This window comes from Cervus canadensis, chromosome 1 (assembly GCF_019320065.1).
Source record: "Cervus canadensis isolate Bull #8, Minnesota chromosome 1, ASM1932006v1, whole genome shotgun sequence".
In the NCBI taxonomy this organism is placed as follows: Eukaryota; Metazoa; Chordata; class Mammalia; order Artiodactyla; family Cervidae; genus Cervus; species Cervus canadensis.
The window spans coordinates 118,017,671-118,043,344 of record NC_057386.1 but is presented as its reverse complement, the minus strand read 5'-3'; the positions used below and the strand labels follow the sequence as shown (position 1 = coordinate 118,043,344).

The following is a 25,674-nucleotide window of genomic DNA, read 5'->3' as shown; positions in this document are numbered from 1 at the left end:
CAGAGAGATGCATATGGGGGGAGCAGGGGGAAGAGGAATTACTTATTAAGAGGCAGAAGTTCAAGTATCAGAGTGATTAGTGAGCAATGTATAGCAGAAGGCAGAAACTTATGATAAATGTATTGAAATAAGTCACCTGAGAAACTAACTTGGTCTGTTTTCTGTACTTTCTCTTTTGCTTCCTTTATCAAAATCTTTTAAAAACGTGAGCCCTTCTCTCAGTAGAGTTTAGATCATTTAAATGCCCTTATTTGTATTAAAGGCCGCGTCCTCCTGCCTGCGCTATCTGATGGCAGTTCAGAACCACCTTCTCAGTAACACTATTTTGATTAAGCCTGATGAGAATGATGACAGTGACAACTCCTTGCAGGGAGAGACATTGAAGGTACAGGTAAACACCAAGCTTTATTCTAACGATGCTTTCTACCCAGTGTGTAAAAGCACAGCTTAACTGGCTAAGTTTCTGTCTATGATGATGTCAGAGTTCACCATGTGGCCTATATTTTTGTGTGAGGTAAATATTAGGTCACTCATTTCATAGATTTTTATGTCATTGCACGGTGGTTACCATATTTGTGACACTCCCATAGTGTGTCATCCATGAGCTCCTGTCAGTCTTTTTGTGGCTTTATTTTCATCTGTTTTTAAGAATTGGCACTTAACAAGTGATCTCATATGCACCTGAGAAGTTTAAGTATAAATATATGTATGTATATGTAATAGATAAATGAATCTGGGAGCATAACATTTTAAACAGTTTTGACATCTTGGCTGGTTTATTATGGTCTCTTGATTCAGATAACTTTAAAAAGGGGATAATTTTCTCATACTCCTTATATTGAATAATTTCTGAACCTATAGTTCATTTCATTTTTGGTAATTATTTTTAAGTTAGCTTCTGTGTAAACTCAATAATTTGTTCCCACGTGACAATTTATAGCAATCCACAGATTTTTTTTAATAGCCGTGGTGGTTATAATCTTGACAGATGCTGAGGCTGTTTGCATTGTTCTTCAGAATTTCGTCTTCATGGGAGAGTTAGAGAAATCCATAAGAACTTGATTCTTCTTTAAAATGTTGACTAAAACGCACTGAAAAATTAACCAAGAAAGCTACAGCTAAAGATAAAAACCACTATAGTTTGCCCTTTTCTTACCCTTTTACACACACACACACACACACACACACACACACACACACACACGAGTTTATACATCTGCTAGCTTATTTATGGGTTTTATCTCACTATGTAATCCGTTTTTAAACAGGCAGAAATACATGAATTAATCATTTAAATTGATGACACTTAATTTAAAAGTGCTCTAACTTCCTAGTCAGTATGAAGGGGCCAAAGCCTCTCCCTGGTAAGGCTGCTGTGAGGAGCAGAGCCGAGGCCGCGCAGCGCCTGGATGCGCTGCAGCCCGCAAGTGGTCAGCGATGAAGGCTGACAGGATCTCATGTAGTCAGCTCAGAATGCCTTTCTCTTAATGATCAACATGTCTAAATAATGCCTCCAAAAGACCCCAGAAAATGCCAACAACAAAAGCCAGTGTTTTATATTTGAAAGGCTAAATGTTACAAATTCTGAACTCCTGGAAAGAAATACTCCTGGTAAAGGCAGAATAGGCTGGCTTGTCTAGGAATTCTGGGGAAAAAAAGGATATACATTTCACCTGAAGGGTTAGAGTGGTTGTATTTTTTTTTCCTAAAAGGAAATAACTGTCAACTAAACATTTCTATGATCTTAACTAGTGTTTCTTAACACATTATTCAGTACTTGTACTCCCACGAACTCTCTAATAGTTATTCTTAATGTTTAATAGCCTGTAACTGCCTGCTACTTTCATTGAATTTTTTAACTTGCCTGTTTTCAAGTGTAATGGTTTAAAACGTTAAGTAAAAAGGTCACTTGCACTGTTTCAGAATGTTGTGTTTTTGTCTCATTTTATTCACCGCCTCTCCATGCGCCTTTTGCTGTTGTGTTTTTCTCTTTAGCTATCCTCATCCTGCCACGGCATTCTTCCACCTGGACAGTTTCTGGGCTGGTCACCGGGAGCTCTCCTGTGCTGGAGGGGATGGGAGAAACGCCTTTTCTCCCAGGGACTCAGTGCTCCCCGTGAAATACTGCGTATTTCTGTCAGCACTCCAGGCCTTAGCCTCCCAACTCAGACTATTACTTGCCATCCTTAGCGGAACTTACTGCATTGGGCTTACTCTGGACACTTCATTATTTAATTTGGAAATGCATCATTAAATACATCATTTCGTGTTGTCATTGTGAGTGTATCGTCATCACAGAGCTTAAAAATAATTGTATGATGTTTCCTACCTAGGAGTTAAAGGTCAGTATTTTGGCTCTTGCTACCCAAATCCTGACTGGATGTGATGAAGTGTTGGAAATGCTACAGCAGGTCACAACTGCCCTCATAAATAGTGACATACCTGACCGGGAGCAGAGGTGAGGACTTGGGTTGTGAACTGTGACCTGCTGTCCTTCAGGAAGAATTTGCTTATGAAAGTGAAATCTTTTAGAACAGAACACCACATGCTCACTTAATTCTGAGGCGTTTTTGTGAGACGAGGTTGAAATGGAAAGTGTTTCAAAGCCAAACACAGTTGAAATCTTTAATGGTGCTTTTAGGGAGGAGTGGGCTGACAGCCATGATCTGAGGGTCGCAAGGTGTGGACACCATCCTCTCTGACACATGGGTCTTCTGCTGTCCTCATTCCCAAGTTGGCCTTTCCTTTCATTACCTAGCTCAGCACCGTGTGCACTTAGTTTCCTTATGGTGAATACTGTAGAGAGATGGAAGTGACTCCGTGATGCAGATAAGTAACTGCTCTGCAAAAGATGACGCTGACACAATATCCCAAGAATTTACTGTAATTTTACTTCTCCAAATACAGGAGTGATCTATACAGAGGGTAAACCTCTCTTTCCCAGTCCTCCCCATGAAAACTTATGCCATGGTTTCTTGTCAGAGATGAGTTACAGCCTGTGTTTGTTGATTATTTCAGAGTTGAGATGCTGATCTGAAAGTGTCCTGCAGTGTCTTTTTCTTCCAGTAACACTGTCTGTCCCATGTCCCTGTATCTTGCCCACTCCCAGAGGGCAGGTGGGCAGGCTAGAGCTGCAAACAGTATGATCCAGAAAGGCATTGCACTGGGGCTTGTTGGGACAAGGTTCACTATGGGCACATGGAGCAGATCTGCCTGGGGAGGACATACAGTCCGAGAGCCGGGGAGATGTGAGGGATGTCTCTGGTTCCAACCCCAGCATCCTAAGTAGTTTAGAGAATTTACATAACGCACATGTTTCTTTGGGTGAGTCACATACCTTTTTTCTTCGAGCAGAGGATGAGTTATTAAGAATAGGATTTTAGGTAATCATTTCACAATATATACATATATCAATCATTATATTGTACATCTTAAATTTATACAGTGATGTTAGTTATATGTCAATAAAACACGGGGGGTGGGGGGAAGAGCATGATTTTAAAGACAAATTAAAAATCTACTTGCCTCTGTCCCGCATGGGAACCAGTTTCTTTAGGCAGCTGAGTCAGTGTTGTAGTCCTTCCCTGTCTCCTTATCAGAGATATGGTGCAACACCGCAACTTGCAGCCCCAGAGCCAAAGGAACTTGCAGGTGGTAACTAGAGTACCTGTTTGCATTTTAGAACCCATTTATAAAGTGCTTCGAAGGTGCTATAAAATGCACCACATAAACTTGGTAGGGCAAAAAAAAATCACAGTTCAAAGGTAAAATCTATTACTAGATTTCTGTTCTTTCCCTCTCCCTCATGGGAGGTGGGACATTTGTAGACTGAATTGCTGGAAGAATAAATGCTTAGCTAGTACCAGGAGATGCAGTTAAGAGAATGTGTCAAAGAATAATGATAGTGGCTTCTTCTCATGCCTGAGAATTGATGAAGCTGTATGTTTTCTTGAACTTTTGTAGGTTAAAAGGCTTGGAGCAAGTTACTAAGGCTACTATGCTTGGTCACCTTCTCCCAGTGTTACTCACTTCCCTGATGCATCCAAATTTACAAACTTTGACCATGGCCGATGCCCTGATGCCTCAGCTAGTGCAGCTGGTACTCTATACCAGTCAGGTATGGTCCTAAGGTGTGCCAAAGTGAACTGCTCTTTGGGAGCAGGAAATGAAATAAAGGTGCAATGAAGCAAAACATCGTGTCATAAAAATAAGTTGAACTAGTAAGGGAAAAGTTTGTTTGACTAAATTACTTACTGCATTCTTTTAACAAATATTAATTGCCAGTGAACTGTAAAAATGCTATCTATGGTGCAACTGAGATCCTTCCATTATATTTAGTCTCCTGAGCCCTTGCTGGATATTGGTAACGAATATAAATGATATGTTCCAGAGTTAAAATGATATTAAGTGATCTAAGTAGCAAAGCATTTCTTAGTGAAAGAGAACAGACTCGGATTGTGAAAAGATGACTTATGTGAGAATTCTAAGTTTGGCTCTAGTACCATCCAGATGGGCGTCGTTGATAGCTCAATTGGTAAAGAATCCGCCTGCGATGCAGGAGACACTGGTTTGATTCCTGGGTCGGGAAGATCTGCTAGAGAAGGGATAGGCTACCCACTCCAGTATTCTTGGACTTCCCTTGTGGCTCAGCTGGTAAAGAATCTGCCTGCAATGCAGGAGACCTGGGTTCAATCCCTGAGTTGGGAAGATCCCCTGGAGAAGGGAAAGGCTACCCACTCCAGTACTCTGGCCTGGAGAATTCCATGGACTGTACAGGCCATGGGGTCGCAAAGAGTCAGATACGACTGAGTGACTTTCACTTTCACCATCCAGATAACTGACACATAAGCACTTTAGGACACGATGCTTTTGTGTTTCAGACGGCTTTGCTGCTTAAAACCCAGTGTCCGGTTTTTGCTGAGGTGGGCTGTTCCCCGTGTGGTGCATCAGACCAGAAGGGCAGGCTCTTGCCGGATGAGAGGTAAGGAGCACTGCTTCCCGCAGGAACCTCTGCCATGTTTTCTTCTGGTGAAAGCCTACTACTCCCTTTGTAGTCTTCGCTTTGTGATTTTTCCCACTGGGAAAAGACAGAGACTTCAGGGTCAAACCTTTACAGATAATTAAGAGAATGGCTTTGGAGATTATAGGAACAGGTTAGAATAAATTTCCCTGCAGATCAAGAGATCAGTTCAAAACTGAAAAATTTTCGTATACTAATGATGGAGATGTACAGTTTGATAGTTTCTTAAAAAGTAAAAATAAATCTACCATGTGATCCAGCTATTCCACCTCTAGGTATGTACACAAAAGAATAGAAGGCACAGATTCTTACAGAGACTTGCATGTGAAGGTTCACACAACAGCTTTAGTTAGAATAGTCCAAAATAAGAAATGAGTCCAAATGTCCATCAACAAGTGAAAGGGTAACACACTGTGGTGTATCTATGGAGTAGAATCCTACTCAGCAATAAAAGTGAATGAACCACTGATATTTTCAACAACACAGATGAGTCTTAGAATACTTAGGCTGAGTGAAGAAAGTCAGAGCCCGCTAAGAAGTACAAACTATATGATTCTACTTATATAAGATACAAAATACAAACTAGTTTCCAGTGAAAGAAGATGAAGAAGTGACCACCTGGATTCCCATGAGGAAGGAGACTTCAAAGGTGTATACATAAAGCTAAGCTTATCAAAATGTACACTTTAAATATATGCTATCTATTATATGTCAATTACATCTCACTAAAGCTGTCTTTAAGAACATTGATCAGAAAGGAAGGACTTCCTGGGTTTTCTAGAGCAGCATGCTATCCAGTTGAGCTTTGTGTGGTGATAAAAGTCTGTATCTTTGTTCAGTGCTGTTGGCCATGGCCACCTGCTGTTATCAACCTCTTTCTGAGTGGCCAGTGTGGCCAAGAAACTGAATTTTACATTGTGTTTCATTTAGATTCAATTTAAATGGCTACACTTGACAAAGTAACCTCCACATTGGATAGCGCAAAGCTGAAACAGAAAAAGAGAATTCTGCAACGGCTGAGTTTAGGGTACAGGAGTTTGTATTCCATGATACAAACTTGGGCTGTGAAGACCCTGAGAGTTGAATTACAATAGAGAAGAGAACCTTCGAAGGCACTTTCTTTAGTAAAAATTACAGTAAAAGTAGTCATGTAGACTCATGGGGTTTTCAACAGTTGGCATTTTAGTTATCAACAAGAGGAGACTTTGCAGGACCCTGCCTGTGCGATTTGGAAAGTGGCCGGTCTTAAAGGCCCCTTACAGTATCTTTTTTCCCCTGAGGAATTTTAAATGAGAGTTGGCAAGGTGGTCTTCTGGGTATGAATTTGGCTTCTCCCTTGGAAAAAAAGGTGGGGGGGAATGCAAATATATTGTCTAACAAAGAAAAAAGAACTTTAAATATACGAGTTTAAAAAACATTTCTGGGGACTTACGTGGTGGTTCAGTGGCTAAGACTCTGCACTTATACTGCAGGGCAGGCCCGGGTTTGATCCCTGGTCGGGGAACTAGATCCTGCATGCTACACAGTGCAATGCAGCCAATAAATAAAAGGTTTTTTGTTTGTTTGTTTGTTTTTGGTTACAGTGTTGTCATACTGCATATTGTAGAAAATTAAAGCAAAATTTCTTAACCTTTCATATTTTACTGTGTATACCTTTTCCTTTCCTTGCTGTTAAGCTCCATTGCTTTCTCTTTGTCTGGTTTTAGAATGCTGGAAGAGAAGGAGGAGCCAGGGTTTCTCACTGGTTTAAAGATTCCTGCTCCATGGGCTGCTGGGAAGACTGTGGAAACAGTCCACCCTGTCAGAGACAACTATAAATTTAAAGAAACTGTCCACATCCCCGGAGCTCGCTGCCTGTACCTTAGATTTGATAGCAGATGCTCTTCGCAATATGACTATGACAAAGTAAGCAAGAACTGATTTAGTATTGGTTTCACCTCTAATAAGCTGTTTTCTTTAGATGCTTCTTATTTTTCTTTGCTGCTGGTCACCATTCTTGACTTATTTTTGTCTGCAGAGATCTCTTAGGGAGAACTTTCTAAGATAATGCCTTAAAGGGTAGTGACTGGCAGAGTCAGTCACCTGACTGAGCCAGCACCTCTGCAGTCTAAGAGCAGTGTTTTAATGACATGTTGAAAGTGGACTTTTGTAAGCTTTCAAAAGTGTATATCCAAGTCAAAGGAAATTCTCCTTTGCATGCTGTTTATCTCTTGCCTTCCCTCTGTGCTTGGGACTCCTGTAGATGTGAGTGTCCATTCACTTCAAAAGGTCTCGCTGCCCAGTTCTTGGGGCTTCTCATGTATCTTTTGGGAGAAGGTGGCTTTTTTATAGAAGGGCTTCAGATGTGCCTAGGACCTGGTTTTTATTTATTTAAATTATTTGTTCTTCTTTGCCCTTACCTCAGAGCCCACATAGTTTGAGGAATTATAGTTTTTAACCTAGTATCTTAACAATAGTAAGTAAAAGAAATCATTTTAGGGGTTGAAGTATTTTCCTTTGTCTCTAATTGTTGCATTGCAAACCATTCTGTGAACTTATGTGGAAAGGCTAATAAAATTGTGACATATAACATACAGGTACAACTGAAGGATTATCTGATAGTGTTGTAGGCACACAGGGTTTTTTTATGTGAATTGTTAACTATCTGTTGTCTTTTTCTGTGAACTGTATAAGGTCAAATGATCTTAAATCCCTTCAAGGGAGAGTTTTAGGTTAAAAATAGAGAACTTGTTAACTGTAAATACTGAGATGATGAAACACATTACTGGGAAAATTATAGTATCCTCTTCCCGACACCCCCCCCCCCCCCCCCTTATCTTCTAGGATAGTGAAGATTTCCAGATGTCCAGAGGGGTTTAAGACTTGCCCCTCAAACTCACCTTAGCCAGAAGCAAGAGAATTAAGAAAATTCGTTAGTGGGTTTTTCAAAAAGTATATCTCCTGGCATCAGTCTGTCCCACTTCATAGCTCCTGGCAGTAGCTACCCCTATTTCCTACATTAATTTAATAACTATTTAAAATGGAAATGGAAGATGTTACCATTTTAGCTGGGGTCATTTTGTTTCCCCTTTGAAAAAAAATAGTAACTTGCATCTTCTGATGTAAGCTAACCTCCACCTGCTGTAGACATTAGTGTTAAATGTGGAGGCTCAGGGAGGCTTACTACATGGATAAAAGTAACGCTTACTTTTCCAGTGGTCCCTGGCTGGTGTCCCCAAAAGGTGCAGAAGGGTAAGAAATCACAAAGTGATGAAGCATCTAGGGCTTAAAGTGCAGCTTTTAGATCTGAACTGAACTCTGTGGTGGTCAGAGTACATGTTACAAGACAGAATTTGGTATTTACAGAAGCCAGAGCCTTCTTCCTATGCAAGTATTTGAATGCTAAATGACCTCTAAATGTTTTTCCTGCATGTTATTAATAGAAAGTTTGTTAACTGTGTGTAAATGAATAGCTTTTATTGAAGAAAAATACTGATACATGAAAATTGACCCAAGAAGAAGCAGCCCCTTTTCTGACCCAAATTTGTGTCATTTTCTTTTTATACCATTAAGCAACATTCTAAGAATACATGGCTTATTTTCAATTTGTTGCATCTTTTAAAATATTCACTCATTAAATTTTTTTGACTTTTGTTGTTGTGTTACCTATAACCATCTTACCATCTGTATTTGCTCACTTTATTAATTTGGGGGAGGATTTAAGGGGCAAACTATACCTGTCATTAATAGGCTATATCTCATTACTTAGAATTAGAACAGATTTTTAAAAAATATGTACAGTAGCTGAGCATAACTTATTTTAATGTGAGGTCCCCAAGGCAATTAAATTGTGCTAATATTTGTTACTACTCTGAGGCTACCCTGTAAATACCAATGGCTGATTGCATCTAAACCAGTATCAGTTGTACCTAAAGAAAAAAAATCAGGAAATATTAGTTATATTATAATGACCCCAGTGCCTGGTTATAATGTGTTTTTAAACAAATTTTTTTTTGCAGCCTTTTTATTTGTAGATGTTGTTTTTGTTTTTCTTTTACAGTCTAACAGTATATTTTCTGTTTTGAAGTTGGTGATATACGCGGGGCCTAACACAAACAGTAGGAAGGTTGCTGAGTATGGAGGCAATACACTGGGATATGGCAGCCGTAGTGTCTTAGGAACTGGTTGGCCGAAAGACTTGGTGAAGGTATGGTATTCAGGCACATTCACTTCCTAGAAAAGAAAATGACCTTGCATTCCTCATGGGCCCAAGTATTAACTGTAACTCTAGAGAAAATTTGCCATGGGGACTCTTATTGAGGTGGGGATCTTGGATAGGCCTTAAACTCACTAGAATGAGCTTCCTTTCATTTATAAGACATCAGACCCCTATCCACTCCAGAACTTGGATCTTTCCCATAGGTCGCCCCATGGGCTGAGGTTGTCACAGCATCTTTTCCCTGGCCATGGAAAGGACGGCTAGTTCTTCCTGCTCACTTGTTCTCTAGACTCCCTCATGAGGGGTGTCCTAGAACCACAGGGCTGTTGCCTTTTTGAAATATGGAATCAATGTTTTCAAATGAACTGGGGACTTGAGAGCAAAAACAGTGATCCATTCTCAAACTGATGAGATTGGAGCCATGCTTTGTAATGTGGGCCTCAACTTGAACTATGTCTACCGAGAATATAAACATGAACAGAAATGCCCACTGAGACCTGCAAACCTCTTCAGAGTCTGTTCCCAGAGCCTTTATCTCAAATATATTACATACCTGCTTTAATTCAGCCACAGGCAGCAAGTTACCTCCAGATGGGTAGCCCAGACGCTGCCAAATCCAGATTAGCACAAGACTGACTTGTCTTCTGATTTCCTGCATTTTGTTTTGTGCTCATGTTGTTGGTCCTGCAACACAGAGCATGGTCTCCCAGCACTCTCTCTGTGTTCTTCAAGACAGTGTCTACTTGCCCACCTTACTGGCACAAGTGAGGTGGTAAAAGTGGAGAGGGGGAGGCAGAACGCACAGAAACCTGGGGAATTTATTGAAATTAGGCTCAAGATTTGATCTTTACTCTGATCCCACTGTTGGGCAATTGTGGCCCATTTCACAGATGTCTCATTCCCAAAGCTCCCTGGTCAGGAGAGACAGCTGAAAGGTTGGTTTCCAGCTGAGAGGGGATGGAATTTCAATCAAAAAGCAAGTGAGGAAAGGAGTGAAATATTGCTGTGGTCCTTTTCAAAAGTAAATCTCTAAAATTCATTGCTCTCTTGCAAATTGTGTGTCTTGTTTTTAAAGTGCATTTTCCCCCCTTAAATTTTAAGGTGGAAGGAGATACAGTCACCTTCTCCTTTGAAATGAGAAGTGGCCGTGAACACAACACTCCCGATAAGGCTATGTGGGGCTTTGCTTGCACAGTTCGCGCTCAGGTATTTGAACCTAACCACTGCTGTGGGCAGAATGTACTTTTTCCTGTGTGCCTTGGTTACATACATCATATTTGCCTTGGAAACAGGGCAGAATATGAGCTACTGTTTCATCCATCTCTTCCACTTGCCTGTAGTAAGACCATTAACAGAAGTTAATGTTTTATTATGGAATAAAACTAGCTAAGACCTAAAATCAGTTTAGCACCATAGAAAGAATCCCTTGTTGGGGGCCCATCTTCAAAGCCTGGAGAGGTGGTCTGCTGCTAGCATCTCTCCAGAGGGTTAGGAAGACTCAAACACCTGATAGAAGTAAGCACTTGGATTCTGGTTCTCAAAGTAGTAGTATTGGATTCTTTTTATTCAGTTCCCAAAGGCTCTTCTTGCTGGTCTAGATCTGTCTGTGCTTAATTACTCGTGATACACTCTGTATGGGCTTCCCTGGTGGCTCAGAGGTTAAAGCGTCTGCCTGCAATGTGGGAGACCTGGGTTCGATCCGTTGGTGGGGAAGATCCCCTGGAGAAGGAAATGGCAACCCACTCCAGTATTCTTGCCTGGAGAATCCCATGGATGGAGGAGCCTGGTGGGCTACAGTCCACGGGGTCGCAAAGAGTTGGACACGACTGAGCGACTTCACTTTCAGTTTCACTTTTTCACACTCTGTATATAGCTTAAATCTACTCCTTTTAATAGTGCCAGTTACTTTCCTCCCAGGAATCTATTTAAATAAATTTTTCTCCCACCTGGAAAAAGAGAGGAAGAGAGAGTAGTAAGAGTTCTCCTAACCCCTCTAGTTGACTGATTTGTATAACACATTTTAGCACTGGAAGGTTGCTTAAGTTTAACCAAGCCAAGACTCTCTAGAGTGGGATTATCTTCTAGAATGTAAGCTCCATGAGGGCAGGCATCTTCATTTTGTTCTCTGCTTTCTCTCAGGCACCTAGCACAATGGCTGGTACATACTAGGCACTCAGTAAATATTTATTGAATGAATTCAGTGTAATCATTGACAGCATCTTTGTTCAAGCACAGGATGGAGGTGACAAAACACAGTAGTGATTTGTACCTGGATAGGTACAGCAGAGAGGAAGCTATCCAAAAAATCTTGCATGTGTTCTGTGCTGTTTCTAATATGGAGTCTTATCGGCTCTTCTCTCTCCAGAATTGTGTTGAGACTTCACTCTGTGGTCATTCCAGTGCCACCATCTATCTCCTCATGGTGTTGGGTGCTGTCTCTGTGTCCCGTAGCAATGATACTTGATGCTGCTCTGTGAGCCCTCATGGTTGGGGGCAGTGCAGCGTGATGCAGCGCCGGTGGCGCGCCCCGCCGTGTACTGACCAGTGCGGTTTGCCCTGTCTGTATTGTAGGAGTCTTCGGAGGATGTGTCAGGAGGCTTACCCTTTCTGGTAGACCTGGCTTTAGGTCTGTCTGTGTTAGCTTGTTCCATGTTACGAATCCTATACAACGGACCAGAAATTACCAAAGAAGAAGAAGCCTGTCAGGAGCTGTTGCGGTCCAAACTTTTACAAAGGTAACAAAGGCTTCCAATCAGACTGGTTTTGCTCACAAAGGAAAGAGGACGTTGTGTGAAAAACTGCTTTTAGTACATTTCCCAGCTGATTGGGCCTACTGCCTGCCAGTCCTGTGGGTATCTCTGTGTCTAAGAAATAAGATGAAAGTTACCCCAAAGTGCCTTGTGGCCCTTCCTGTACTAAATGGGAAATTGCAGCCTTGAACTGTGTAAGCTTTTCTCCAACCCAAATATCATATAATTAAATTAAAGAATCCACAAAAGGATGGGCAGATGGATGATAAAGCAAACAGAGCAAAATGTTTATTCTAGAATCTCAGCTGTGTGTATTTATGTATTAACCATGTATTTCCTTCAACTTTTCTATATAATTAAAAGTTTGCATAAGAAAATGTTGGGGAGCAGGCAGAGTCCCAAAGATGGGGTTTCATGTAATGTTCATTTTTCTTTAGCCTCTGGAGGAAGTTTGATGAATAAATTCTTAGCACATAGTGTGATCCTTCATGTGCTTAATATAGCTGCAAATGTTAAGTAACTTTCCAGATAGAGGAGGAGGTGAAGAATCTCTTTTCTTTATGCTCAGGTGCCAGTGGCAGGTAGAGGCCAACGGTGTGATCTCCCCTGCCCTTACTCCAAGCCCATCTCCGCTGCCTCTGACCATCGAGGAAGACAGAGAGTTCACTTACCCCTCTGATGTCCTCGTGCCTCCGGTTGGAAACTACTTTGACCTGCCACGGATCAGGCTGCCTCCAGGAATCATGATAAAGCTCAGGGAAATTTCTGGGCGTGCTAGACCGCAGTTTAGACCAAGTATAAAGTATGTTGCTGTATAGCACTTTATTTTCCCAATGAAAAAATGTTTAAACAAGTGAAGGGAGTGTATTTCTTTTTGTAGTCTAGCAAATTAATCTTCCATTTATTTTTATTTTATTTTTGCCCTACCAACTGGCATGCAGCATCTTTGTTCCCCAAGCAGGGATCAGACCCGTGCCCCCTGCATTGGAAACATGGAGTCTTAACCATTGTACCACTAGGGACATTCTTGAACCTTTAATTTTACATGTACTTAATGAATGTTAACCAGGTATTGTGGGGAGTATCCCAGGTGGTATTCCAGGTCAACAGGCTTCAAAGTGTGGGCTCTCAGTCAACAGCATTAGTATCACTTGAGAACTTGTTAGTTCTTAAGCCCCATTTCACACCTACTAAATCAGAGCCTCTGAGGATGGGGCCCAAGTTTTCCATATGATTTTGATACAGGCTAACATTTGACAAGTTCTAGGTTTTTCTCAGGTGGTTTGACCTTCTACTTTAAGGTAGTCATGGTAGTCATCATGGTTTCCATGGAGTCTAGTGGCATTTATTTATTTTCGATGCCCAGAGAGATGCTAATGGTCTTTAGCATGTGAGGTCTTACAGTGACAAATGTCTTTGTGGTATTCTTGCTTAAAGTCAAGTCTGTTTTGCAGGCCTCTGTTCTGCCTTCCGAGGCAAGACTGGCCATTTCAGAGAGAAAAATTTATAAAGAATAGATGAAATTTAATGTGAAAAAATACAAAAGCACCATTGTTTTCACCTAACATCCATACACCCAAAATACTATGAACCATAATACTGCATAAAATCAATTGGCAGATAAATGGTGCCAAAGATCTTTTATTAGCATTAGATCTATTCCAACTTTAATATAACTCCAGCTCAAAATTTTACAAATAGTAGAAAATCAAGTCTGTTTAATTTGGCTTTTCAGCTTCATTGGCCAGTGTCACTTTTACCTATTAAATATATTAAGTTATTGCCATCTTGCTATGAAAGCCATCATAATGTTCGTGCCACTTTATTGTACTAAAGGTGGTGTGGTGAATATTTAACATACTTAAAGTGACATCCTTCCATGTATAAAAATACAGTGTTGGTACACTGAGAGCATGGCTCGTATCTGACTAGTTTCCCTTGTAATCACAGAGAAGTAATTCAGCCAGATGTGATGGAGGAAATGGTGGTATCATGTGTTATTAAGCACTTGAACTTAGTTGATGCACTGCAGTCCCTAATAAATTTCCAGTATCAAGAAGAACATGCTGAGGAATATGATTTACTGTGTAAAATCATGGGAGAGACATTTAAGAAACTCAATGCCATGGAGAGACAGCTGCAGGTAAGTGAAAGTTAAAAGCCTTTAGATGTCTCTTGTAACTATTGGAAATGACATCTTTCCTAAAAATTTAACAATGTTTAAAAAGTGATCTGAAAAAAAAAGAGAAAAAGTATTGAATGACTATATTCTGTAACAGGAACCAACATAGTAGAAAAAGAAATACCTGAATTTTAAAAAGTTATTGTGACTAAAATTTCTAAAGTCACAGATTCCTTATTTTGCGCCTAGTTCACTAGTTTTCTATTTTAATATGTCAGAGTGTTGCAGAATTGGAACAGAAATGGCAGAGTGAAGTTGATGATGCCATGCAGGGGAAACTGGAGAACAACATGCCTTTCTTCTATGATTACCATTTTAACGAGGTGAGCAAGTTGTATGACTCATCACTGGGCATTGCTGTTTGTCATATTGGGTCGGCCAAAAGGTTTGCTCAGATTTTTCTGAAAACCCAAAAACTTTCAGAAAACCCAAACGAACATTTTGGCCAGCCCAATACAGTGATACATACTGTATGTGGAAATAAAAAAAAGTCATTCTTAAAATGTTGCATACCTCAAAATGTACCCAATCTCTAAAAAAGGTTAAATAAATTTGATTAGATTAACATGTCAGTGATACAAAGAGTCACTCAAATTATTCAACTGATTAATAGTTTTATAGAGCAGTTATTATCATTGTCAAATTCTGCTTTCAAGCCTTTTTAAAAAAGACAAGAGTTACAGGCAATAAAGAAATCTCTGGAAAGTAGTCAATGCCATTTTTAATCATTAAAATATCAAGTAGTAACTTATAAATGTGCTTCTGGTGTAGAAACATGGACCAAAGGTGGGTTTTTGTCCCTGAAATTTTCTGTTCCTTGTAACACGTACAGTAAAATTCAATTTTTGCAGATCCTGCATACCATCTTTCCTTGATTTTTCCTTCTTTAGAACAAAATGAAAGAACTAGAACTTTTGTGTTCAATGAAGGAAGTCTCCTTTGATGGAAATGATCTTGAAAACATGGTGCTATCTCTGAGGTTAGTGATGTTAGTAACTGTGTAAAGCTAATTTACCACCTTGATGCTCAAAATAAAATGCAAAGATCGCATCTCTTAACAGATATTTTAAAAAATATTATGCATTCACTAAATATTTTAGAGTTGAAACTTCTTTGGTATTTGGAAATTTTTATTTTAACCTTCAAGAGTTAGCATATAGGCATCTAAAACTGGACAAGAAGAACTAAAACTGGCCACAGTTAAAGCACTGCCTTCCTTGGATGGGGCAGGGAGAAGGTGGGCAATGTTTATCAGGTTACTTCCATTTAGTTTCTCCTCTGTCTTCTCATATCCTCTGTGATTAAACACTTTGGTTTTGGTAAACTAGAGGACGACTAAATGCACATCAGTCTTTCTTTATAGGGAGAAGTTCCTACAAGAAGTGAATTCTCTTATTCAGAAACCCTCCCACCCACTGGCTAAAACGAAGACGTTAGTGAAGAGTCTAATGAACCGAGCCGAGCTGTTGCTGCATGTCACCATTGCGGCCCAGTCTGGCCTCACGAGAAGCATCTCAGGGACCCCTGCGGAAACACCGGGTACTGCTGACAGCAAGCCCTGCAAGGCTCTCTGCGCTAGTCTGTTCATAAAACATACACTAGCTATTTTTAAAAAAGAAAGAAAATAACTCTTGTGTACTTGTAGAAAGGAAAAAAAGGAAATTTCAATGTTATTTTGCTTTTTACTTTTTCCAGCCAAGAAATGCTTTCCACTGAAGTCATGTGGTGCTTTGTGAGTCATCTGAGCATTGGGGGAGTGCCTTGTCACCTGCCTTGTTTAGTTTTGGGGGAGCATCTAAGGAGCACAGTGACATATATTTTTATAATCCAGTGATCCTCACTTTTAGATTATGGATTATCATTTTCATAGTAACATATAATTAGTCAACTTTGTGAATCCTGTACTGCATCATATTTTCCTCTTGAAACTGAGTTTGCGTTTCCTCTTTAGTAATTATGTGGAACCTTCTAGCATAAATTTGTACTATTAATTTATTTCCTGGTCACATTTTAATTGTTAGCCTGAGAATGCATTTCTCAGGGAAATCAATGAGTCTTCTTACTTAAGTCAGATCCACAACACTGGGCAGAGCCCATAATAGCAAGTGTTAATTCTCACTCTGAGAGAATAAGTCACAAACATGCTCTTAAACGAAAGACTCCATGTTGTCTAGCCCCATTGCCCAATGGACACTATGGAACAAGTGAACTTGTTTTCATCCCAACTGACTCTCCAGGGCTCTTCTCACTAGGGAGAGAAGTCTAGGATGACTCCTAGGTTTCTGATCCCAGTAATAGGGTTTCCCTCCCTGAGAACATCAGGGGAAGCTTTCCAGACATGAGATAATGATCACATGCCAAGGTGATCTGCTGTGCCACGTCTCTGGCCGTGTTAGCATGAGTTCATTAAAGTGCTCCCCCCCCCCCCCCGAAAGTTTCCCACTCAGTAAGGCTAGTGGTGCTTTCCAAGAGGCTCTTGGCACCAGAGATGATGAACCCGTAATTTCCTAAGAGATAATATCTTGAAAAATTATAATTTTTTTTTAGATTGAAGCTATCTAACTGTTCTTAAGACAGATTCAAAATGACCTCAACTTTCACATCTTTTTTCTTAGCTGATCGTCACATGCAGTTTTGTCTGCTTCCATTAAAGTATTCTTTTACAAAACACCTATTTCCTAGATAGGAGCCATATATCATATAGGAAGGGCCAGTCAGATTCTAGGAAAAGTGTAATATTTAGTCACACCAGCTATGATCAAAGCAGAGGTTTTACCAAATGGCAATAAGTCAGCAAAGTAAATCCAGGATTAAAGGGGGATCAAAGGCCATCTCTGAAAAAAAAAAAATGATGTACATTTATTTGAATTAAGATTACTTGCTTCCAGAGACTATTTTCTCTGTCCTCTCTTGATTTTTAGAATCCTTATATTAAAGTTAACAATGGGAATTCCCTGGCAGTCCAATGGTTAGGACTCCTAGCTTTCACTCCTGAGGACCCTGGTTTAATCCCTGGTTAGGGAACTAAGATCCCACCAGCCACGTGGCCTGGCCAAAATAAATAAAAACATAAAGTTAACACTGTTAGTCTATGAAATTAAATGAATTTTTCAGGTTTTCTTTGGAAACCCAATTTAATAGAAGAATGTGGTTTTTCAAGCTGAAGTAATTTTTAACCTTGGTATTTGAGGTTTAAACCTCGGTTTTCAAATTTTTAAAAAATTGGCCTAAAAATCATCTGTGCGTTGTGCTGGCTGGTTTGGAGGCCGATTTCCTGGAAAACAAAGGTACTCTTAGTTTGGTGGTTCCTTGTTGGTTTTTGCTGTCTCTGTGTCATTCTTACAAATAGGATAGCAGATATGTCAACCTTCTTCTTCCTTTCTGTTCCAGCTTGTAAATCAGCCTCTGAAACAAAGGTGATCTCTCATGCTGTGCGGCAGCCTGTTTTCCTTCGCAGCATGTCGGCTCCTTCTGACCTGGAAATGATCGGTAATGAAGATTTGGAATTTACTAGAGCAAATCAGAGGTAAATAGCTGAGGGCCAAGGTCGGATGCCCACATGCTGCCACGCACCTTCACAACACACTCCCTGAGCGGTCTCTTGTTTGGCCATAGGCGGCGCCACGTGACCAGCCACCGCAGCAGCTCCTTCACGCTCCTGCAGTCACTGGCCATAGAGGACAGCAGGGACAAGCCCACCTACAGCGTGCTGCTGGGGCAGCTGTTTGCTTTCATCGGCACCAACCCTGACCAAGCTGTACGTCATGTTGTTTGTTGGTTTTGTAATGTTTGTTTGTTTGAGTGTGCTGGGTCTTAGTTGTGGCATGTGGGATCTAGTTCCCTGGCCAGGAATCGAACCCTGGTCCCCTGCATTGTGAACTCGGAGCTCCAGCCGCTGGACCACGGGGGAAGTCCCTGTTCGTCATGTTTTGCTAAGTAGCTGAGTAGCGCGAGAGGTGCTGTGACCGCAGGAGTCAGGCACACTTCCTTCTCACGTGTTCAGGTGTCCAGCAGCAGCTTTCTCCTGGCTGCACAGACGAGATGGCGGCGGGGAAACACCCGCAAGCAGGCGTTGGTGCACATGCGGGAGTTGCTGACGGCGGCCGTGCGAGTCGGGGGAGTGACACACCTCGTGGGTCCAGTGACAATGGTCCTCCAGGGAGGACCCAGGTCAGTTGTTTCTGTTAGTTTACCCTGTCCTGTCTGGGATGGGCAAAGGCCACTCCAAGATTCCTCTTGGGGCCAAATGTTAGATCATGGTTTTGCTAGTGTTTTCCCCTAAAATAATGTATTTTTCTAAAAATGGTACAGGATATAATTTAAACATTCAGCACATGTAACAAAAAGTAAATTCTCCTTACCTTCCTTTTCTAAATTCCACTATTAAGAGCTTGCTTCATCAACTATACACCCGTAAATAGCTATTTCATTCTTCTTGTGTGCTTAAGTGTTTGTGTGTTATTTTTTTTTTTAAACTCAATTCAGATTATATTTCACGTGCCTTATTGTAATCAGTTGTTTTCCTCAATAAATTTTGGACATCTGTATCTTTTCATGTTAATATGTATAGCTCTGCTTTTAGCTTTTAAGACCTTCACAGAGCTTTATTATATGCGATATTTATTTAACTCCTCAGCTGCTGATGAACACATGGGTTCATTCATTCTCTCTTTCACTCTCCATCTTTTCTTTCATCCCTCCTTTCTTCTTCCTGTTTTGTTTTGCTTTTCTATTAACAATAGTGCTGCAATCAACAACCTTATATACCTGTATTTTTGTATACTTTGGTGCTTATTTTTATGGGGTCAAATTTCTAACAACATAATTGTAGATACTAACTTTGAGGAAGGGTTTATAACTTATTTGTGAGGAGTTTTTCTATACTAATGCCTGACTGGACTTCAAAGGTACTTAGATAGAAATAAAAAAGGTATTCTCTGCAAGGACTGGACTACAACTGCTAGAGGCTGCTTGTGCCTCCTGACAGCTCTCAGGAACTCTGGCCAAGAAGCAGAAGCAACAGCTGGAGGGAAACATGAACTAAGAGCTAACATGACTGTCTTGAGAAATTTCTGTGTCGATCAGAAGAAGGCAGGTTATTCTTTGGAAATAAACAACTCCCAAAATCTCAGTATTAAAAAACTAAATTTTAGTTTTTGCTCAGGTCCCTCACAAGTGTATCTTGGCTCGTGGTAATTAGAGAGAGCTTGGGACAGAGGAGGGGATAACCATCTTGAAAGCTGTCAGGCCCCTTGTCGGAGCTGTGGCTCATTGGCCAGACTAGTCACATGCCCACCCGACTACAGCGGTTCCCAGAAGGCATAGTGAGTTACACTAATGACTACCACAGCTCACTTCCAGAAGTTTCTCTGTAACACTGGCAGCATTGTTCCTTTTCCCCTCATTACATTACATTTCCCTCATGACATTATTAACGCCATATGTCAGACATTTTAAAAAATGCAGAAAATCCCCAAAGTACAAGATAAAAATCACCTGTAAATCCAGCATTTTAAAATAAAACCCAAAAAAATAAAATAAAACCCATTAATGTTTTAGCATATTTGTTCAGTCTTTATTCTAACCTTAGTGATCTCCTATAATGTTTTTAGTGCTTATATAGCATTGTATCATATAATTGAACCTTTATTAAGTCAATTTCCTATTTTTAAATCATAGTTTTTGTTTATTTCACTATTATAAGCAATATTATGTTGCATATCTTTGTATATAAATTCAATAGTTCCAGTTTTCAACTAAAATTAATTGCTGTAGAATCTATCCCAGGTTGTGTTTTTACATTGGGAAAGTCTTATTTCCCAACTGGATTCTCATATTCTGCTAATAATTGGAGTGTGAACTTGCAAAGGACACTTAGCTAATGTATTTGTGTCTTGGTTTTCTCATTAGTACAATTGCATTTGCAGTATTCAGTACTGCATGGAATGAGGTAGGCCTGTCTCAAGTGAACGGTTTCATTATTAAATAAATTTGGGAAATGTTGGGTGCCATTCTCCTGCTCCGAGAGATATGAAGGACTTTAAAGCCTTGAGTTGTCCTGGAGTGAGGAACCCTGCTTACCTTTACCTAACCTAGGATTTCCCAGAGCATCCTAGAGTGTGGGCATTGTCTCTGAGGCACTCTTAGAAATCCTGCCCAACAGCCTTCTGTTGTCCTGTACTTTGGGAAACACCAGTCTCCAAGGTTCCTTCAGTTCTGGATTCATCTAGCCACTTTTGTGTTTCTCAGAAGACCTCTCCTGCTTTCGTGTTCACTACTGCTGTTCTTGACACGGTTGAGGAAGCCTGAGCTTTGGTTCTGTTTCCTAGAATTGAAGAACTGACCTGTGGTGGGATGGTCGAGCAGGTCCAGGAGGCCTTCGGTGAGACCATGACTTCTGTGGTGTCTTTGTGCGCACGTTACCCTATCGCATGTGCGAATAGCATCGGACTCTTATGTACTATACCTTACACCAGGTAAGGAATGCTTACCTTTTAGTATATGTAAGTTACACCACAATGTCATCAATTAAATAGAAATATTTTTATTTATTAAAAATATTTTTTAAAAGATTTTTTGGTTTTGGTTATCCAGTGACACTATCACTCTGATTAAATGAGCTTGTCGCCTGACAAACACCTAAAGTTACTATGTAAATTCTTATTGTTGAGTTCCTACATGATCAAAGGTGGATCCGCATTAGAAATTATGTTACATTGTCAAAATGGATAAGTTTGGAGGAAAGAAAAGGTCCCTAGGAAGTTACTTATTATATTGGGCAAAACTTTCTGCCTTTGCACATTTCCTTTCTTTGTTTTGTGATTGAGAGTTTGAAGATATCAAGCGTTCATGAAGTCAGTCTTTAAACCCCCTTATAATAAAATATGCAATTTTTTTCTATTATGATAAGCTTGTGTTGATTCCATTGATTTTTACTTTGCTATCCTGTATGAACTAACCAGAACTTGAAATTCATTATTTATGAAGGAAGTTGTCATTCTAAAAATTTCTGTGTTGAGTTTTACATGGTAGCATCGTAAGTTGTAAATAAAGGACTATATTGACATGTTTTATGGCCCTTTGATAACCTGGATCTTAAGTGAGAAGTTCCTAAGAGCTGGTCAGTTATGTTTCTTTCCATCAACCCTTTCTGCCTGGCCAGGAGTGAAGAGAAGTGCCTGGTGCGGAGTGGCCTTGTTCAGCTCATGGATCGACTGTGCAGCTTGAGCAGTCAGACTGAGTCCAGCTCCAGTGAGAAACAAACCAAGAAGCAGAAGGTGGCCACCATGGCCTGGGCAGCCTTCCAGGTGCTTGCCAACCGCTGCGTTGAATGGGAAAAAGAAGAAGGTGAGAAGCTCTATAATAGAGCTCCTTGATTTCTTCTATCAATGTGTTTTTTCTTTTTATTTAGTATTTGTACTGGATGGGGAAAAGAAAGACTATTAAATTACATAACCAGATTGATTTAATCAATTATGATTTCATGGGAGCCTCTGCATCAGCATGGTTCTGTAAAAATTTTTATCACTGTGCTATGACATTTAACAATATCCTAATGCAAAAGACATTATACTAAGTGAAATAACCCAGGCACAGAAAGACAAATACTGCAGTGATCTCAGTTATGTGTGGAATCTAAAAAGCCAAACTGATAGAAGCCAGAGAGTAGACCATGGTCACCAGGGCTAGGGGGGCAAGGGGAATGGGGAGATTTTGTTCCAAAGGACACACTTTCTGCTGTAAGATGAGTAAGTTCTGGAGCCCTAATGTACAGCTTTGTGGTCGGAGTTCATGATACTTCACTTATACTTAATACTCGCTGAGAAGATGTCTTGTATTTTTACCCGCCATACGCACACACAGAGAGGTAATCATCACATTGTATACCTTTTAAAATAAAACTCACATTCTACAATCTGAGTATATACAGTTTTTGTTTGCTAGTCACACCTCAGTAAAGCTGAGGGGGCTGGGAGGAGCGATGACCACCTGAAAGAGGACAGTAACCCAAGGAAATTGAAGACATCTTTCCTTTCCTTCTTGTCTTCACTGCTAATGGTGTCTGAATAGATACTTTTATGAAATGATTTTTCAGTTGTACTTTTGAGACCCTATTTCCAAATCATATGTTCAGTCAGCAATCCAACTTAAAAGGTAAACTTGAAGGATAACTTCTGCATACGATCCCAGGTATATAACGTGTCATTCACTGTGTGTTTTATTGTTCTGGGAGCCAGGCATAGGATGACTGAGGCATTGTTCCTCCCCTTAAAATAAATGGTCCAGTGGGGGAAATAGGCCAGTGAACAAATAATTCCAGTGCAATCAGTGCCATGATCAAGGTGAGCACAAGGTGCTATAGGAGGAGCATAGAGGTCCCTACAGACTCTCTGTACTAAGGAATCAGGCAGAGCTTCCCAAAGAAGGTGATATGAGCATTTTTCTTGAGGGGTAAGGAAGACTTCACAAGTAGAATGAACAGTCAGTGGCAAATAACTTTTGTGGCTTTTATGAGAGTGCTTGAAAATGGGAAATCCAAGAAGATCTTTTATTGTGTTTGAGAAGAGGTCAGGTATGAGTTAAATATCAGGATGTTTTCCAAAAAAGAAACAGACTCACAGACAACAAACTAGTGTTTACCAGTGGGGAAAGGGAGAGAGGAGGGGTTATACAAGGGGAGGGCACTGTGAAAGTGAGAGTGAAGTCGCTCAGTTATCTCTGACTCTATGCGACCCCATGGACTGTAGCCTACCAGGCTCCTCAGTCCGTGGAATTTTCCAGGCATGAATAATGGAGTGGGTTGCCATTTCCTTCTCCAGGGGATCTTCCTGACCCAGGGATCAAACCCAGGTCTTCCTCATTGCAGGCATACGCTTTACGATCTGAGCCACCACTTTGGGGGAAGCCCCAAACTGTTGTGTATAAAGTAAGCTACAAGGACATACTTGACAACACAGGGAATATAGCCAATATTTTATAACTAAAAATGGAATACAACCTTTAAAAATTGTGAATCACTATATTGTACACCCGTAGTTTATATTGTACATCAACTACTCCATGAAAGAAAAAATAAAAGATGTTTTCATCCCAGGAAAATTATAATTCTTCCCAGTAAAAGTATGTTTCTGGGTTTTGTGTGAATTAATTATATTCAATTTTAATTAAGAAAAATGTCTTTTCCTGGGACTTCCCTGGTGATCTAGTGCTTAAGAATCCACCTTGCAATTCAGGGAACACTGGATCAATCCCTGGTTGGGGAACTAAGATCCCACATGCCTCGGAGCAGCTGAGCCTGCAGGCTGCAACTACTGAAGAGAAAAGAAAAAAAAGAATTATGTATTTCCCCAACATTGAATCAGTTTTCAAGTTACTGTTAGCTTCTTTATGTTTCTGTGTGTGCTTAGTAGCTCAGTCGTGTCCAACTCTGCAACCCCCATGGACTGTAGCCCACCAGGCTCCTCTGTCCATGGGGATTCTCCAGGCAAGAATACTGGAGTGGGTTGCCATGCCCAGTTGTTATCTAATGAGAGACACTAATCGGATGGCTAACAAAATACTGAGCGGGTTAAAGAAAAATTGGGCAAACGGAGGCTTTAGTGCAGACCCGCCACAGCTGCAGACTCACCACGCCTTCCTGGGGTTTTCACCGTGCTTTTTCTTGCTTAAACTCTGAAGGCGGCTCCACGGAGGCCGTGCACTCAGGTCTGGCCCGTCAGGTGTCCAGCCTTCTCACGAATCACCTTGCCCGAGCAACCGAGTGCTGCGGCAACCAGGCTGCTGGGAACGATGCCCTCCAGGACGTCCTGAGTCTCCTCAATGATCTCTCAAGGTATGGAAGACCCCCTGGAGCAATGGGAGGAGGTGGCTTTTCCTCTGAGTGATGGAATTCCTTTGGGGAGAGGGTGGCTGTCTTTAATTCAGTTCAGTTCAGTTCAGTCGCTCAGTCATGTCCGACTCTCTGCGACCCCATGAATCGCAGCATGCCAGGCCTCCCTGTCCATCACGAACTCCCGGAGTTTACTCAAATTCATGCCCATCGAGTCGGTGATGCCATCCAGCCATCTCATCCTCTGTTGTCAGCTTCTCCTCTGCCCCCAATCCCTCCCAGCATCAGGGTCTTTTCCAATGAGTCAACTCTTCACATGAGGTGGCCAAAGTACTGGAGTTTCAGCTTCAGCATCAGTCCCTCCAATGAACACCCAGGACTGATCTCCTTCAGGATGGACTGATTGGATCTCCTTGCAGTCCAAGGGACTCTCAAGAGTCTTCTCCAACACCACAGTTCAAAAGCATCAATTTTTCGGCGCTCAGCTTTCTTCACAGTCCAACTGTCACATTCATACATGACCACTGGAAAAACCGTAGCCTTGACCAGACGGACCTTTGTTGGCAAAGTAATGTCTCTGCTTTTTAATATGCTATCTAGGTTGATCATAATTTTCCTTCCAAGGAGTAAGCATCTTTTAATTTTATGGCTGCAGTCACCATCTGCAGTGATTTTGGAGCCCCCAAAAATAAAGTCTGACACTGTTTCCACTGTCTCCCCATCTATTTCCCATGAAGTGATGGGACCAGATGCCATGATCTTAGTTTTCTGAATGTTGAGCTTTAAGCCAACTTTTTCACTTTCCTCTTTCACTTTCATCAAGAGGCTTTTTAGTTCCTCTTCATTTTCTGCCATAAGGGTGGTGTCATCTGCATATCTGAGGTTATTGATATTTCTCCCGGCAATGTCTTTAGAAACATCTAAATTACTAGGCCGTCCTGACATGCTCCTGCCTCAAGAAAAATAGTAGAGAATACAGTCGTTGAAAAATAACATTTAGTTCCAAAATGTGGAAATTATTTATTTGAATATCTATACCACAAAATTACATATTATCATTTGCTCCAATACTTTGCTGGTAACAGCTGCTAGCCTTTCAGGTAGGTACCACTGCATTCAGTAACCGAACAGCTTAACCTTCATTATAGCAAGATTAAAGATTAACCAGCCAGGACTTGTAATTAATTCACCTTCTCATGCTGTGTCTTTGAAAGAAGATATTCTTCGGAGGTTTAATCATGTGTGAGCTGTGAGGCCCACAGAGGTTTGTCCACCTAAGGCTGCTTATTCTCTGGTTTCTGCTGAAATGTAACAGGTTCAGCTGTGGCAGAGCCCAGACTCTTGAGGTCTGTACAGCGCTGTATTATCTCTTTGGTCGTGAAGCACTTCTTGAAAAGGAATAAAAGACTAAACTAAAAGCCTCCTAGCTTGGATTTCTAAGCCCTGATGCTCTGTGAATCATGCTGAACTAGAGAATCTCAATTAACTAAACATAAGGAATCAAAAAATTTTCAAAAATCTTTTAAAGTATTACTGGTCAATTATGAGCCTTCATCAGATGGTTATAAATAAACCTTCATAAAAATATGTTGCCAAAATTCTGTGTCTTCCCATGAAATCTGAAGTCAGTTTGTTTAACCCCATTGAGGGAACCTTTGTTTCTGAATTTCTATAGATCAACGTCCCCAACATTGT

General features: G+C 40.7%; 1 protein-coding gene across 5 annotated transcripts in view; it reads left to right on the top strand.

Moving 5' to 3' along the window:
- The window catches only part of HECTD4 (HECT domain E3 ubiquitin protein ligase 4), a 166,455-nt gene that overhangs the window by 88,325 nt on the left and 52,456 nt on the right, over positions 1 to 25,674 (top strand). For 2 of the 5 annotated variants that reach the window (XM_043439398.1, XM_043439391.1), the window contains exons 17-35: positions 263 to 391; positions 2,334 to 2,458; positions 3,964 to 4,117; positions 4,881 to 4,981; positions 6,727 to 6,925; positions 9,060 to 9,206; positions 10,320 to 10,424; positions 11,790 to 11,953; positions 12,537 to 12,770; positions 13,919 to 14,111; positions 14,369 to 14,473; positions 15,041 to 15,129; positions 15,514 to 15,689; positions 17,541 to 17,676; positions 17,766 to 17,907; positions 18,154 to 18,320; positions 20,480 to 20,626; positions 21,313 to 21,497; positions 23,829 to 23,982. In XM_043439398.1, coding sequence (XP_043295333.1) covers positions 263 to 391; positions 2,334 to 2,458; positions 3,964 to 4,117; positions 4,881 to 4,981; positions 6,727 to 6,925; positions 9,060 to 9,206; positions 10,320 to 10,424; positions 11,790 to 11,953; positions 12,537 to 12,770; positions 13,919 to 14,111; positions 14,369 to 14,473; positions 15,041 to 15,129; positions 15,514 to 15,689; positions 17,541 to 17,676; positions 17,766 to 17,907; positions 18,154 to 18,320; positions 20,480 to 20,626; positions 21,313 to 21,497; positions 23,829 to 23,982 — 2,852 coding nt within the window. The remainder of the gene's footprint in view (positions 1 to 262; positions 392 to 2,333; positions 2,459 to 3,963; positions 4,118 to 4,880; positions 4,982 to 6,726; positions 6,926 to 9,059; positions 9,207 to 10,319; positions 10,425 to 11,789; positions 11,954 to 12,536; positions 12,771 to 13,918; positions 14,112 to 14,368; positions 14,474 to 15,040; positions 15,130 to 15,513; positions 15,690 to 17,540; positions 17,677 to 17,765; positions 17,908 to 18,153; positions 18,321 to 20,479; positions 20,627 to 21,312; positions 21,498 to 23,828; positions 23,983 to 25,674) is intronic. The other 3 variants (XM_043439418.1, XM_043439427.1, XM_043439408.1) reach the window with 3 other exon arrangements.